Source organism: Neoarius graeffei, chromosome 10 (assembly GCF_027579695.1).
Source record: "Neoarius graeffei isolate fNeoGra1 chromosome 10, fNeoGra1.pri, whole genome shotgun sequence".
Taxonomy (NCBI): Eukaryota; Metazoa; Chordata; class Actinopteri; order Siluriformes; family Ariidae; genus Neoarius; species Neoarius graeffei.
Window position 1 is genome coordinate 692,226 of NC_083578.1, and position 13,845 is coordinate 706,070.

Consider the following 13,845-nt stretch of genomic DNA (forward strand, 5'->3'; position numbering starts at 1 on the left):
GAGACGTGGACCGTTCTTTAGGTTTAGCACACAAACTGCATTTGACTACGATGTTCTTCACATCCTTATTTTTCACAAACTTAAAGTAATGGGCGTGTGCCCACCTGGAGAATGTGCTATCCGACGTTAGATCAGCTGCAGGTTCACTCATCTCTCTCTTCTGTGTGACTAGCCTAAAGGAAAAGGAAGTGAAACATTTTGCGCGGATGTTTCACCTCTGCTGATCTCGCGTGATTTTGGGGAATTTGTATGAAGGAAAAAAAACCCACCACTTCATTCTAGGTTAAAAATGCATTGTAACGCGCGTTACTGACATTTGTACCGAGTAAAATATTACCAGATTTTTTTCTGTAATGCCTTACATTACCGCAAAAAGTAATGCATTACAGTAATTCGTTACTTTTGTAACGCGTTACTCCCAACACTGCCAGTTAACCTAACCTGCATGTCTTTGGACTGTGGGGGAAACCGGAGCACCCGGAGGAAACCCACGCGGAGAACATGCAAACTCCGCACAGAAAGGCCCTCGCCGGCCACGGGGCTCGAACCCGGACCTTCTTACTGTGAGGCGACAGCGCTAACCACTACACCACCATGCCACCCCCCTCTATTGAACATGGCAGAGTAAACAGGTTATCTTTGAAGCAGTGATTCCTTTGCTAACTCAATAAACTGTTATTTTAGCTACAGATGACAATAGCCATTTAATAATATATTATGAGTCACTGTGGAGGCCTGCATGGTTCTGGTTGTGTTCGATGGACATCTTTGTGTAACCAGTGAGAGGACTTATTGTCATCTCAACAAATATCCAAGTAGGAAACTTACCAGTGGGATTGAAACAGTAAGAGCAGCTGACAAACAGGGAAAGTACAGGAGACATCACAGAAACATGGATGACAGGAGGGAAAGACCCCACTGGGGTTGCCATGGCAGCAGAGTCATCTTCCCTAAGGCGCATATATAGGGGTTAACTAGATTCAAGATTCAAAGATTTTTATTGTCAATTCACTATATATCCAGGACATCTAGGAGAAACAAAATGCCGTACTACTACTACTAATGGTTACGAAGACTACAAAGAGGAAACTACCCCCAGAGGAGCGAGAGCAGGGGCACAAGGATGATACTGTGGTAACAGACCATGGCATAGTTTAGACTGCAGGAAATGGAAGTGACACAGCCTCGAGGGAATATCACCAGCAGGAATCACACTCCAGAACTGCATCTGTGGCTGAGCTGAAGTAAAATCAATCAGGAGCTTGAAGATACATCCAGGCAGGATCAAAAGACAAAAGCCTGGGACCAACAGTTATTGATGGAAAAGACAAGTTCGTCAAATGAAGTTCAGCACCAGGAAGAAACCTCAAGTCCACAGAGCATCAGTAGCCCACATCTGACAAGCAGTGAAAGCCAATGCTCAGAGAGAAGTCAAATGCAGCCAGCAGAAGCCCCACGTTCCAGAAGGAAACATGTAAAATGGCCTCAGACACGCAGTAAGAAAGAGTTGGATCTTTACAGTCACCAAGGATCTATGCAGACTCCTGAGTGATCTAAAGGACACGGTGGAGAACAGCACTGAGGAAAGGGCTGAACTCAGATATACCTACGGGGCAGAAAGATTTGGAGTTGGTGTGAGGAATTAGAAAAACCCTATCTTATCCACCCTCCATGTCAGTAGTGTGAGATCCGTCTTGCCAAAGACAGTGAGATTATAAAGGTGGGAAAAGAGGCAAGAACAGTTTCAGCACCAGGGCTACATGGAGTCCCCTAAAAATGAGAAAAATACACCAGGAACTCTGAATTACTTAGGTGATCTATAAGAACAAACTCATCCCAACAGCATAGTGATGTGAAGGAAGAGTCCTTCTTCCAAATGAAAAAGATTTCAAAGAAATTTTGGAAATTTCAATAAATAAACCCTCTAAACGTTGAGGAGGATTTTTTTCAGTATCACAGAATAAAGACTGTCATCATACTGAAACAGGAACTTCATCAACACCTCTGTGTAAAAGGCAGCGTTTGAGTGTGAGGCAGCATCAAATACAGGCTTTCAAAAGGGACAGAAGAGACGTCCACGTCCTGTTCTCAGGTCCAGATTGATGACTTCAGCTCAGTACTGCAGAACCTCCTTTTGGGCAAGAACTCAGCCAGGAGGAAGGAAGTGGTGTCAGAGGTGTTAAAGCAGGTGAAGGCTTCCCTGCGGTGTGTGAATGCTGAGGTCAGGTGCAGTCTGGGAGAGAGGGTCTGGCATGAACAGGTCTGTTTGACACAAGCAGCGGTTCTGGAAAAACAGAAACAACTGGACAAGGTGGGAAAACACTGAGAAAAGGAAAACCAACTGGAGAGAGTTGTGGGAGGAAAAGAAGGAAGCAAGATTAGTTTCCTAGTGAGGGCAGTTTGTTTATGATGTTCTCCCAAATCCACAAATTCGAAACCAGTGTCTGGAATTTGTTCCAACGTGACTCTGGGACACACTGACAGTGCTGTGGTGCATCCAAATAAAACGGGGCTTTCACGTGACATTTCACTTCAATGACCATCTGATATTCCGAGAGGATTTTTAAAATAATGATAAGAATGATTACAACCCCAATTCCAAAAAAGTTGGGACAAAGTACAAATTGTAAATAAAAACGGAATGCAATAATTTACAAATCTCAAAAACTGATATTGTATTCACAATAGAACATAGACAACATGTCAAAAGTGAGACATTTTGAAATTTCATGACAGCAACACATCTCAAAAAAGTTGGGACAGGGGCAATAAGAGGCTGGAAAAGTTAAAGGTACAAAAAAGGAACAGCTGGAGGACCAAATTGCAACTCATTAGGTCAATTGGCAATAGGCCATTAACATGACTGGGTATAAAAAGAGCATCTTGGAGTGGCAGCGGCTCTCAGAAGTAAAGATGGGAAGAGGATCACCAATCCCCCTAATTCTGCGCCGACAAATAGTGGAGCAATATCAGAAAGGAGTTAGACAGTGTAAAACTGCAAAGAGTTTGAACATATCATCATCTACAGTGCATAATATCATCAAAAGATTCAGAGAATCTGGAAGAATCTCTGTGCGTAAGGGTCAAGGCCGGAAAACCATACTGGGTGCCCGTGATCTTCGAGCCCTTAGACGGCACTGCATCACATACAGGCATGCTTCTGTATTGGAAATCACAAAATGGGCTCAGGAATATTTCCAGAGAACATTATCTGTGAACACAATTCACCGTGCCATCCGCCGTTGCCAGCTAAAACTCTATAGTTCAAAGAAGAAGCCGTATCTAAACATGATCCAGAAGCGCAGACGTCTTCTCTGGGCCAAGGCTCATTTAAAATGGACTGTGGCAAAGTGGAAAACTGTTCTGTGGTCAGACGAATCAAAATGTGAAGTTCTTTATGGAAATCAGGGACGCCGTGTCATTCGGACTAAAGAGGAGAAGGACGACCCGAGTTATCAGCGCTCAGTTCAGAAGCCTGCATCTCTGATGGTATGGGGTTGCATTAGTGCGTGTGGCATGGGCAGCTTACACATCTGGAAAGACACCATCAATGCTGAAAGGTATATCCAGGTTCTAGAGCAACATATGCTCCCATCCAGACGACGTCTCTTTCAGGGAAGACCTTGCATTTTCCAACATGACAATGCCAAACCACATACTGCATCAATTACAGCATCATGGCTGCGTAGAAGAAGGGTCCGGGTACTGAACTGGCCAGCCTGCAGTCCAGATCTTTCACCCATAGAAAACATTTGGCGCATCATAAAACGGAAGATACGACAAAAAAGACCTAAGACAGTTGAGCAACTAGAATCCTACATTAGACAAGAATGGGTTAACATTCCTCTCCCTAAACTTGAGCAACTTGTCTCCTCAGTCCCCAGACGTTTACAGACTGTTGTAAAGAGAAAAGGGGATGTCTCACAGTGGGAAACATGGCCTTGTCCCAACTTTTTTGAGATGTGTTGTCATGAAATGTAAAATCACCTAATTTTTCTCTTTAAATGATACATTTTCTCAGTTTAAACATTTGATATGTCATCTATGTTCTATTCTGAATAAAATATGGAATTTTGAAACTTCCACATCATTGCATTCCATTTTTATTTGCAGTTTGTACTTTGTCCCAACTTTTTTGGAGTCGGGGTTGTATTTAAGAATAACACACACACACAACATTTACAATCCTGTAAAGAGTAATTAAATCATTATTTTGGAGGACCGGCAGAGATATTCAGCTCTGTGCAGAGTGTGTTCTGCTGTCTGGACTCGTTTAAAGTGTGTTTGTGCAGTTTGAGAATTTTACTAGAGGAAGAATCTTTGCAGGAAACTGGCGCCTGATCCTCCGTGAGCCGTTTTTAATGTAAAAACCTCACGCTTGTGTGACTTTTCTTTTGTCCTGAGGGATTCGTATTTGTTTATCTGTTCATTTTGTATAATGTTATATCATCACATCATTATATTATCACACTGATTAAGTTATAAGAAAAATAAAAAACAGCTTCTTTCATTTGTATGTTTTCATTTATCAGGACAAAAATAATAATAATTGTTCGGTCCTCAGCAACTTTTATAAACAAAGAACCTGAGTGACAACAAAAAGCACAACAGAATTCAAAATGTAGTCTATTTTCTCAAAAAGTAAATCAACATTCAGAAACCATGTGGAAAAAACAAGTACACCTTCCTCCTTAAACAATCATCTCATCTCATCTCATTTTCTTCCGCTAACCCCCCCAAACAATCATTAAGAGAGTAAAGAGCAACTTGGTGTCACTCAGGAACTGAACAAAGTCAGACCACGTAAAGCTCAGAGATATAAAGAAAAACCCAAGAGCTCCATCATGTGACCCACAGGCCGCTGAAGCACATTAAATGTTTATGTTAATGACAGAACAATCAGAAAAAGACTGAACTAGTCGGCCATGGAAGGGTGGAGAGGAAAGAGCCCATTCTCTTTAAAAAGAATATGGAGCACGACTTTGGTCATCTGAACAAACCAAAAACGTTGTGGAACAATATCCTCTGGACTCATCAGTCCAATGTGGAGATGTTTGGTCATCATGCACAGTGCTACAAACACCTCATACCGACTGTGAAGCGTGGTGGTGGCGGGGGGAGGGCTGATGGTAGTCATGCACGGCAAAAATTATAAAGTTAGAATATCTTGAATATCATTGAAATGATCCAGCACTTCCTATTAGAAGAAAACAAGACACCAACTCTGAGATTATTAAAACTAGTTCTAGATTGTAACCAACTTATTCCAAGATGTCTTGTCAAGTAAAATTATCTGTCCATGCAGCAAGATCATTTCATGAGCATTTAGTAATTTTCTCCTCAAATTCAGTTTTCAGTTTTTTGCAGTGTGGTGGTGGAGGGCTGATGGTGGTGGTGGTGGAGGGCTGATGGTGGTGGTGGTAGTGGTGATGGAGGGCTGATGTTGGTGGGGGAGGGCTGATGGTAGTGGTGGTGGTGGACTGATGGTGGAGGGCTGATGGTGGTGGTGGTGGAAGGCTGATGGTGGTGGTGCTGGGCTGATGGTGGTGGTGCTGGTGGAGGGCTGATGGTGGTGGTGGTAGTGGTGGAGGGCTGATGGTGGTGGTGGAGGGCTGGTGGTGGTGGTAGTGTTGGTGGTGGAGGGCTGATGGTGATGGTGGTGGTGGAGGGCTGATCATAGTGGTGGTAGTGGTGGTGGTCGAGGGCTGGTGGTGGTCAAGGGCTGATGGTAGTGGTGGTATTGGTGGAGGGCTAATGGTGGTGGTAGTGGTGGTGATGGTGGTGGTGGGGGGCTGGTGGTAGTGGTGGTGGAGGGCTGATGGTGGTGGTGGTGGTAGTGGTGGAGGGCTAATGGTAGTGGTGGAGGGCTAATGGTGGTGTTGGTGGGGGAGGGCTGATGGTGGTGGTGCTCAGGGGGACTGATGGTTAGGGCTTGTTTTATAGACACAGGACCTGGGAAACCTGCAGCCATTGAAACGATGATGAGCTCCACTTTATATCAGAATATTTTTGAGACAAATGTGAGGTCATCTGTCCAGGAGCTTCAGCTGAGCTGAAATCAGGTCATTCAGCAGGACAACGATCCCAAACACACCTGCAAATTGACATCTGAATGGGTGAAGAAGAAAAACATGAAGGTGTCGGAACGGCCGAGTCAAAGTCCAGAGCTCAGTCCCAGTGAGATGCCGTGGATCTTCAGAGAGCTGAGAATAAACTCATCTCATCTTATTATCTGTAGCCGCTTTATCCTGTTCTACAGGGTCGCAGGCGAGCTGGATCCTATCCCAGCTGACTACGGGTGAAAGGCGGGGTTCACCCTGGACAAGTCGCCAGGTCATCACAGGGCTGACACATAGACACAGACAACCATTCACACTCACATTCACACCTACGGTCAATTTAGAGTCACCAGTTAACCTAACCTGCATGTCTTTGGACTGTGGGGGAAACCGGAGCACCCGGAGGAAACCCACGCGGACACGGGGAGAACATGCAAACTCCACACAGAAAGGCCCTCGCCGGCCACGGGGCTCGAACCCAGGACCTTCTTGCTGTGAGGCGACAGCGCTAACCACTACACCACCATGCCGCCCTGTGTTTTCTTTATTTTTATTAATTAAAAGTCACTTCATGTCTTAAAGTAATGATGGCTGTCGTTTAGCTCTTTACATAGTTGTTTGGTTCTTGGTGTAATATGGATCACAGTTGTGGAATCGGGATATTTACTGTATTTTTATGATTTACTGTTTACTGTTTGATCTCAAACGCATTAAGAAGGAAAGAAAGTCGTCCACTAATGACCTTTTGACGAGACACAGCTGTTAATTGTAAAGTATTCCAGGTGACATGAAGCTGGTGAAGAGAATGAGAACAGTGTACAGAGTCATCAGGGGAAACGCTGAAGAATCTAAAATATCAAACAGATTGCTTTTAACACTTTTTAGTTTCCCACATGTCCGTCTCTGTTCCAGATGTGAGAGGTGATGAATGAGGGGGCGTGTCCGTCCGCACTGTACTGTGTGTGTGTTTCAGCCCCAGCTGTGTATTATTAACACTGATTTCATTAATAACCAGCGCAGGCTGAGGCTCAGCTCTCTCACTGCTTCTCTCTGTGTGTGTGTGTAACCTGACTCCACAGCTCGCCCACACACACACACACACACACACACACTCAGTCAGTGCGCAGTGTGTCCGGATGGCTCTCTGTCGGTACCGGATCGAACATTAACCGGATCGTTCGGTCATCGCGGGCTGGCGGGCGGTGTGAATCAGGGCTGGGTGTGTAATGCAGTGCTGCTGTGGGCCGGAAGTGCAGAGCTGATGGAGCGGATGCAGCTGTGGATGAAGTTTGTGGCGGTGGCGGTCGCTTTGTTCCAGACTCGCGCGCAGTTAAACTCGGAGCACGAGCTCAGCGGATCTTCTCTCGCGTTCGTGTTTGACGTCACGGGCTCCATGTACGATGACCTGCAACAGGTGATGGACGGAGCCTCGCGCATCCTGCAGCGCATGCTGAGACGCACGGACACGCCCATCCGCAACTTCGTGCTCGTGCCCTTCCACGACCCAGGTAATGACCTCACCTGCTGTTAACACTGTTACAGTGACTCAGTGATACACTCACTGAGTCACTGTCACTGAGTCACTGTGTCACTGAGTCACTGTGTCACTGAGTCACTGTCACTGAGTCACTGTGTCACTGAGTCACTATCACTGAGTCACTGAGTCACTATCACTGAGTCACTGTCACTGAGTCACTATCACTGAGTCACTGTGTTACTGAGTCACTATCACTGAGTCACTGTGTCACTGAGTCACTATCACTGAGTCACTGAGTCACTGTCACTGAGTCACTGTCACTGAGTCACTATCACTGAGTCACTGTGTCTCTGAGTCACTGTCACTGAGTCACTGTGTTACTGAGTCACTATCACTGAGTCACTGAGTCACTATCACTGAGTCACTGTGTCACTGAGTCACTATCACTGAGTCACTGTGTCTCTGAGTCACTATCACTGTGTCACTGAGTCACTATCACTGAGTCACTGTGTTACTGAGTCACTATCACTGAGTCACTGTGTCACTGAGTCACTATCACTGAGTCACTGAGTCACTATCACAGTGACTCAGTGACACAGTGAGTCACCATGTATCACTGAGCAGTGACACCGTGATGCAGTGACTCAGTGATAGTAACTCAGTGAGACAGTGATGCACTGACACAGTGACTCACTGACTCAGTGATACACTGACTCAGTTATAAAGTGACTCAGTGACTCACATTATGTATCAGTGATGCAGTGACACAGTGATAGTGATTCAGTGATACAGTGACTCAGTGGCACAGTGATACAGTGACTCAGTTATTCAGTGACTCACATTATGTATCAGTGATGCAGTGACACAGTGATAGTGACTCAGTGATTCAGTGATACAGTGACTCAGTGACACAGTGACTGTCACTGAGTCACTATCACTGTGTCACTGAGTCACTATCACAGTGACTCAGTGACACAGTGAGTCACCATGTATCACTGAGCAGTGACACCATGATGCAGTGACTCTCATAGTAATACACTGACACAGTGACTCAGTGATAGTGACTCAGTGATACAGTGACTCAGTGACTCACATTATGTATCAGTGATGCAGTGACAGTGATAGTGACTCAGTGATTCAGTGATACAGTGACTGAGTCACTATCACTGTGTTACTGAGTCACTGTGTATCACTGAGCAGTGACACCGTGATGCAGTGACTCAGTGATAGTAACTCAGTGAGACAGTGATGCAGTGACTCAGTGATACAGTGACTCAGTTATACAGTGGCTCAGTGACTCACATTAAGTATCAGTGATACAGTGACTCAGTGATACAGTGACTCAGTGATAAAGTGACTCAGTGATAAAGTGACACAGTGACTGAATGACTCAGTGATACAGTGACTCAGTGATACAGTGACACAGTGACTGAATGACTCAGTGATACAGTGAATGAGTCACTATCACTGTCACTGAGTCACTGTGTCACTGAGTCACTATCACAGTGAGTCACCATGTATCACTGAGCAGTGACACCGTGATGCAGTGACTCAGTGATAGTAACTCAGTGCCTCAGTGATACAGTGCCTCAGTGATACAGTGCCTCAGTGATACAGTGACTCAATTATACAGTGACTCAGTGACTCACATTATGTATCAGTGATGCAGTGACACAGTGATAGTGAATCAGTGATTCCGTGATACAGTGACTCAGTGACTCACATTATGTATCAGTGATGTAGTGATAGTGACTCAGTGATACAGTGACTCAGTGGCACAGTGATACAGTGACTCAGTTATTCAGTGACTCACATTATGTATGTGATGCAGTGACACAGTGATAGTGACTCAGTGGCGCAGTGATACAGTGACTCAGTGATACAGTGACTCAGTGACAGTGAGTCACTATGTATGACTGAGCAGTGACACAGTGACACAGTGACTCAGTGAAACAGTGAGTCACTATTTATCACTGAGCAGTGACACAGTGATGCAGTGACACAGTGATAGTGACTCAGTGACACAGTGACTTCGTGGCACAGTGACTCAGTGACTCAATGATACTGTGACTCAGTGATACCGTGACTCAGTGATACCGTGACTCAGTGGCACAGTGATACTGTGACTCAGTGGTACTGTGACTCAGTGATACTGTGACTCACATTATGTATCAGTGATGCAGTGACTCAGTGATGCAGTGACTCAGTGATGCAGTGACTCAGTGATGCAGTGACTCAGTGATACAGTGACTCAGTGATACAGTGACTCAGTGATACAGTGACACAGTGACTGAATGACTCAGTGATACAGTGACTCAGTGATACAGTGACTGAGTCACTGAGTCACTATCACTGTCACTGAGTCACTGTGTCACTGACTCACTATCACATTGACTCAGTGACACAGTGAGTCACCATGTATCACTGAGCAGTGACACCGTGATGCAGTGACTCATTGATAGTAACTCAGTGAGACAGTGACGCAGTGACACAGTGACTCATTGATACAGTGCCTCAGTGATACAGTGACTCAGTTATACAGTGACTCAGTGACTCACATTATGTATCAGTGATGCAGTGACACAGTGATAGTGACTCAGTGATACAGTGACTCAGTGACTCACATTATGTATCAGTGATGCAGTGACACAGTGATAGTGACTCAGTGATACAGTGACTCAGTGGCACAGTGATAGTGACTCAGTGGCACAGTGATACAGTGACTCAGTGACACAGTGAGTCATTATGTATGACTGAGCAGTGACGCAGTGACACAGTGACTCAGTGATGCAGTGACACAGTGATAGTGACTCAGTGACACAGTGAGTCACTAGTTATCACTGAGCAGTGATGCAGTGACACAGTGATAGTGACTCAGTGACACAGTGACTTCGTGGCACAGTGACACAGTGACTCAGTGACAGTGATACTGTGACTCAGTGATACTGTAACTCCGTGACCCAGTGATACAGTGACTCAGTGATACCGTGACTCAGCGGCACAGTGATACTGTGACTCGGTGATACTGTGACTCAGTGATACAGTGAGTCACTATGTATCACTGAGCAGTGCCTCAGTGAAACAGTGACACAGTAACTCAGTGATGGTGAGTCAGTGAAACAGTGACTCAGTGACACAGCGAGTCACCATGTATCACTGAGCAGTGACACCATGATGCAGTGACAGTGACTCAGTGATAGTGACTCAGTGATGCAGTGACGCAGTGATACAGTGACCTGGTGACGCAGTGGGACAGTGACTTGGTGACACCATGATGCATTCATTGATACAGTGACTCAGTGACACAGTGAACTGGTGACACAGTGATCCAGTGACACGGTGATCCTGTGACAGTCATGACACAGTGACCTGGTAACAGAGTGACTCAGTTACACAGTGACCTAGTGACACAGTGAACTGATGACCCGGTGACCCAGTGAGCTGGTGACACAGTCATGCAGTGGGACAGTGACTCGGTGAAACAGTGATGCATTGATACAGTGACCTGGTGATACAGTAACCCAGTGACACAGTGACTCAGTGATGCAGTGGTTCAGTGACTCGGTGACACACTGATGCATTGATACAGTGACTCGGTGACACAGTGACCTGGTGACACATTGACACAGTGACCTGGTGACTCAGCGACACAGTAATGCAGTGGTACAGTGATTATGTGACACAGTGACTCGGTGACAAAGTGATGCTTTGATACAATGACTCAGTGACACAGTGACCTGGTGACACAGTGACGGGGTGATACAGTGACTCAGTGACACAGTTATGCAGTGGTACAGTGACTCTGTGACCCAGTGATGCAGTGACCCAGTGATGCAGTGACACCGTGATGCAGTGACACAGTGATTCGGTGACTCAGTGATGCAGTGACACAGTGACTCGGTGACAGTGATTCGGTGACACAGTGATGCAGTGACACAGTGACTCGATGACACAGTGACTCGGTGACAGTGATGCAATGACACAGTGACTCAGTGATACAGTGACTCAGTGATACAGTGCCTCAGTGATACAGTGACTCAATTATACAGTGACTCAGTGACTCACATTATGTATCAGTGATGCAGTGACACAGTGATAGTGACTCAGTGATTCCGTGATAGTGACTCAGTGACTCACATTATGTATCAGTGATGCAGTGACACAGTGATAGTGACTCAGTGATACAGTGACTCAGTGGCACAGTGATACAGTGACTCAGTTATTCAGTGACTCACATTATGTATGTGATGCAGTGACACAGTGATAGTGACTCAGTGGCGCAGTGATACAGTGACTCAGTGATACAGTGACTCAGTGACACAGTGAGTCACTGTGTATGACTGAGCAGTGACACAGTGATGCAGTGACACAGTGACTACTCAGTGAAACAGTGAGTCACTATTTATCACTGAGCAGTGACACAGTGATGCAGTGACACAGTGATAGTGACTCAGTGACAGTGACTTCGTGGCACAGTGACTCAGTGGCTCAATGATACTGTGACTCAGTGATACAGTGACTCAGTGATACCGTGACTCAGTGGCACAGTGATACTGTGACTCAGTGATACTGTGACTCACATTATGTATCAGTGATGCAGTGACTCAGTGATACAGTGACTCAGTGATACAGTGACTCAATGACTCAGTGATACAGTGACTCAGTGATACAGTGACACAGTGACTGAATGACTCAGTGATTCAGTGATACAGTGACTCAGTGATAGTGACTGAGTCACTGAGTCACTATCACTGTCACTGAGTCACTGTGTCACTGACTCACTATCACATTGACTCAGTGACACAGTGAGTCACCATGTATCACTGAGCAGTGACACCGTGATGCAGTGACTCATTGATAGTAACTCAGTGACTCAGTGATACAGTGCCTCAGTGATACAGTGACTCAGTTATACAGTGACTCAGTGACTCACATTATGTATCAGTGATGCAGTGACACAGTGATAGTGACTCAGTGATACAGTGACTCAGTGACTCACATTATGTATCAGTGATGCAGTGACACAGTGATAGTGACTCAGTGATACAGTGACTCAGTGGCACAGTGATAGTGGCTCAGTGGCGCAGTGATACAGTGACTCAGTGATACAGTGACTCAGTGACACAGTGAGTCATTATGTATGACTGAGCAGTGACACAGTGACTCAGTGATGCAGTGACACAGTGATAGTGACTCAGTGACACAGTGAGTCACTAGTTATCACTGAGCAGTGATGCAGTGATAGTGACTCAGTGACACAGTGACTTCGTGGCACAGTGACACAGTGACTCAGTGACAGTGATACTGTGACTCAGTGATACTGTAACTCCATGACCCAGTGATACAGTGACTCAGTGATACCGTGACTCAGCGGCACAGTGATACTGTGACTCGGTGATACTGTGACTCAGTGATTCAGTGATACAGTGACTCAGTGATACAGTGAGTCACTATGTATCACTGAGCAGTGCCTCAGTGAAACAGTGACACAGTAACTCAGTGATGGTGAGTCAGTGAAACAGTGACTCAGTGACACAGCGAGTCACCATGTATCACTGAGCAGTGACACCATGATGCAGTGACTCAGTGATAGTGACTCAGTGATGCAGTGACTCAGTGACGCAGTGATGCAGTGACACAGTGACCTGGTGACGCAGTGGGACAGTGACTTGGTGACACCATGATGCATTCATTGATACAGTGACTCAGTGACACAGTGAACTGGTGACACAGTGATCCAGTGACACGGTGATCCTGTGACAGTCATGACACAGTGACCTGGTAACAGAGTGACTCAGTTACACAGTGACCTAGTGACACAGTGAACTGGTGACCCGGTGACCCAGTGAGCTGGTGACACAGTCATGCAGTGGGACAGTGACTCGGTGAAACAGTGATGCATTGATACAGTGACCTGGTGATACAGTGACCCGGTGACACAGTGACTCAGTGATGCAGTGGTTCAGTGACTCGGTGACACACTGATGCATTGATACAGTGACTCGGTGACACATTGACACAGTGACCTGGTGACTCAGCGACACAGTAATGCAGTGGTACAGTGACTCTGTGGCCCAGTGATGCAGTGACCCAGTGATGCAGTGACCCAGTGATGCAGTGACCCAGTGATGCAGTGACACAGTGATGCAGTGATGCAGTGACACAGTGATTCGGTGACTCAGTGATGCAGTGACACAGTGACTCGGTGACAGTGATTCGGTGACACAGTGATGCAGTGACACAGTGACTCGATGACACAGTGACTCGGTGACTGATGCAATGACACAGTGACACAGTGACTTGGTGACA

The 13,845-nt window shown here is 45.9% G+C and overlaps 1 protein-coding gene across 2 annotated transcripts in view; it reads left to right on the forward strand.

Annotated features, from left to right (window-relative positions):
* Positions 1–7,155: 7,155 nt before the first annotated feature.
* hmcn2 (hemicentin 2) overlaps positions 7,156–13,845 on the forward strand; it is a 90,629-nt gene continuing 83,939 nt past the window's right edge. For both annotated transcript variants that reach the window (XM_060931033.1, XM_060931034.1), the window contains exon 1: positions 7,156–7,567. In XM_060931033.1, coding sequence (XP_060787016.1) covers positions 7,321–7,567 — 247 coding nt within the window. In that variant the 5' untranslated portion in view covers positions 7,156–7,320. The remainder of the gene's footprint in view (positions 7,568–13,845) is intronic.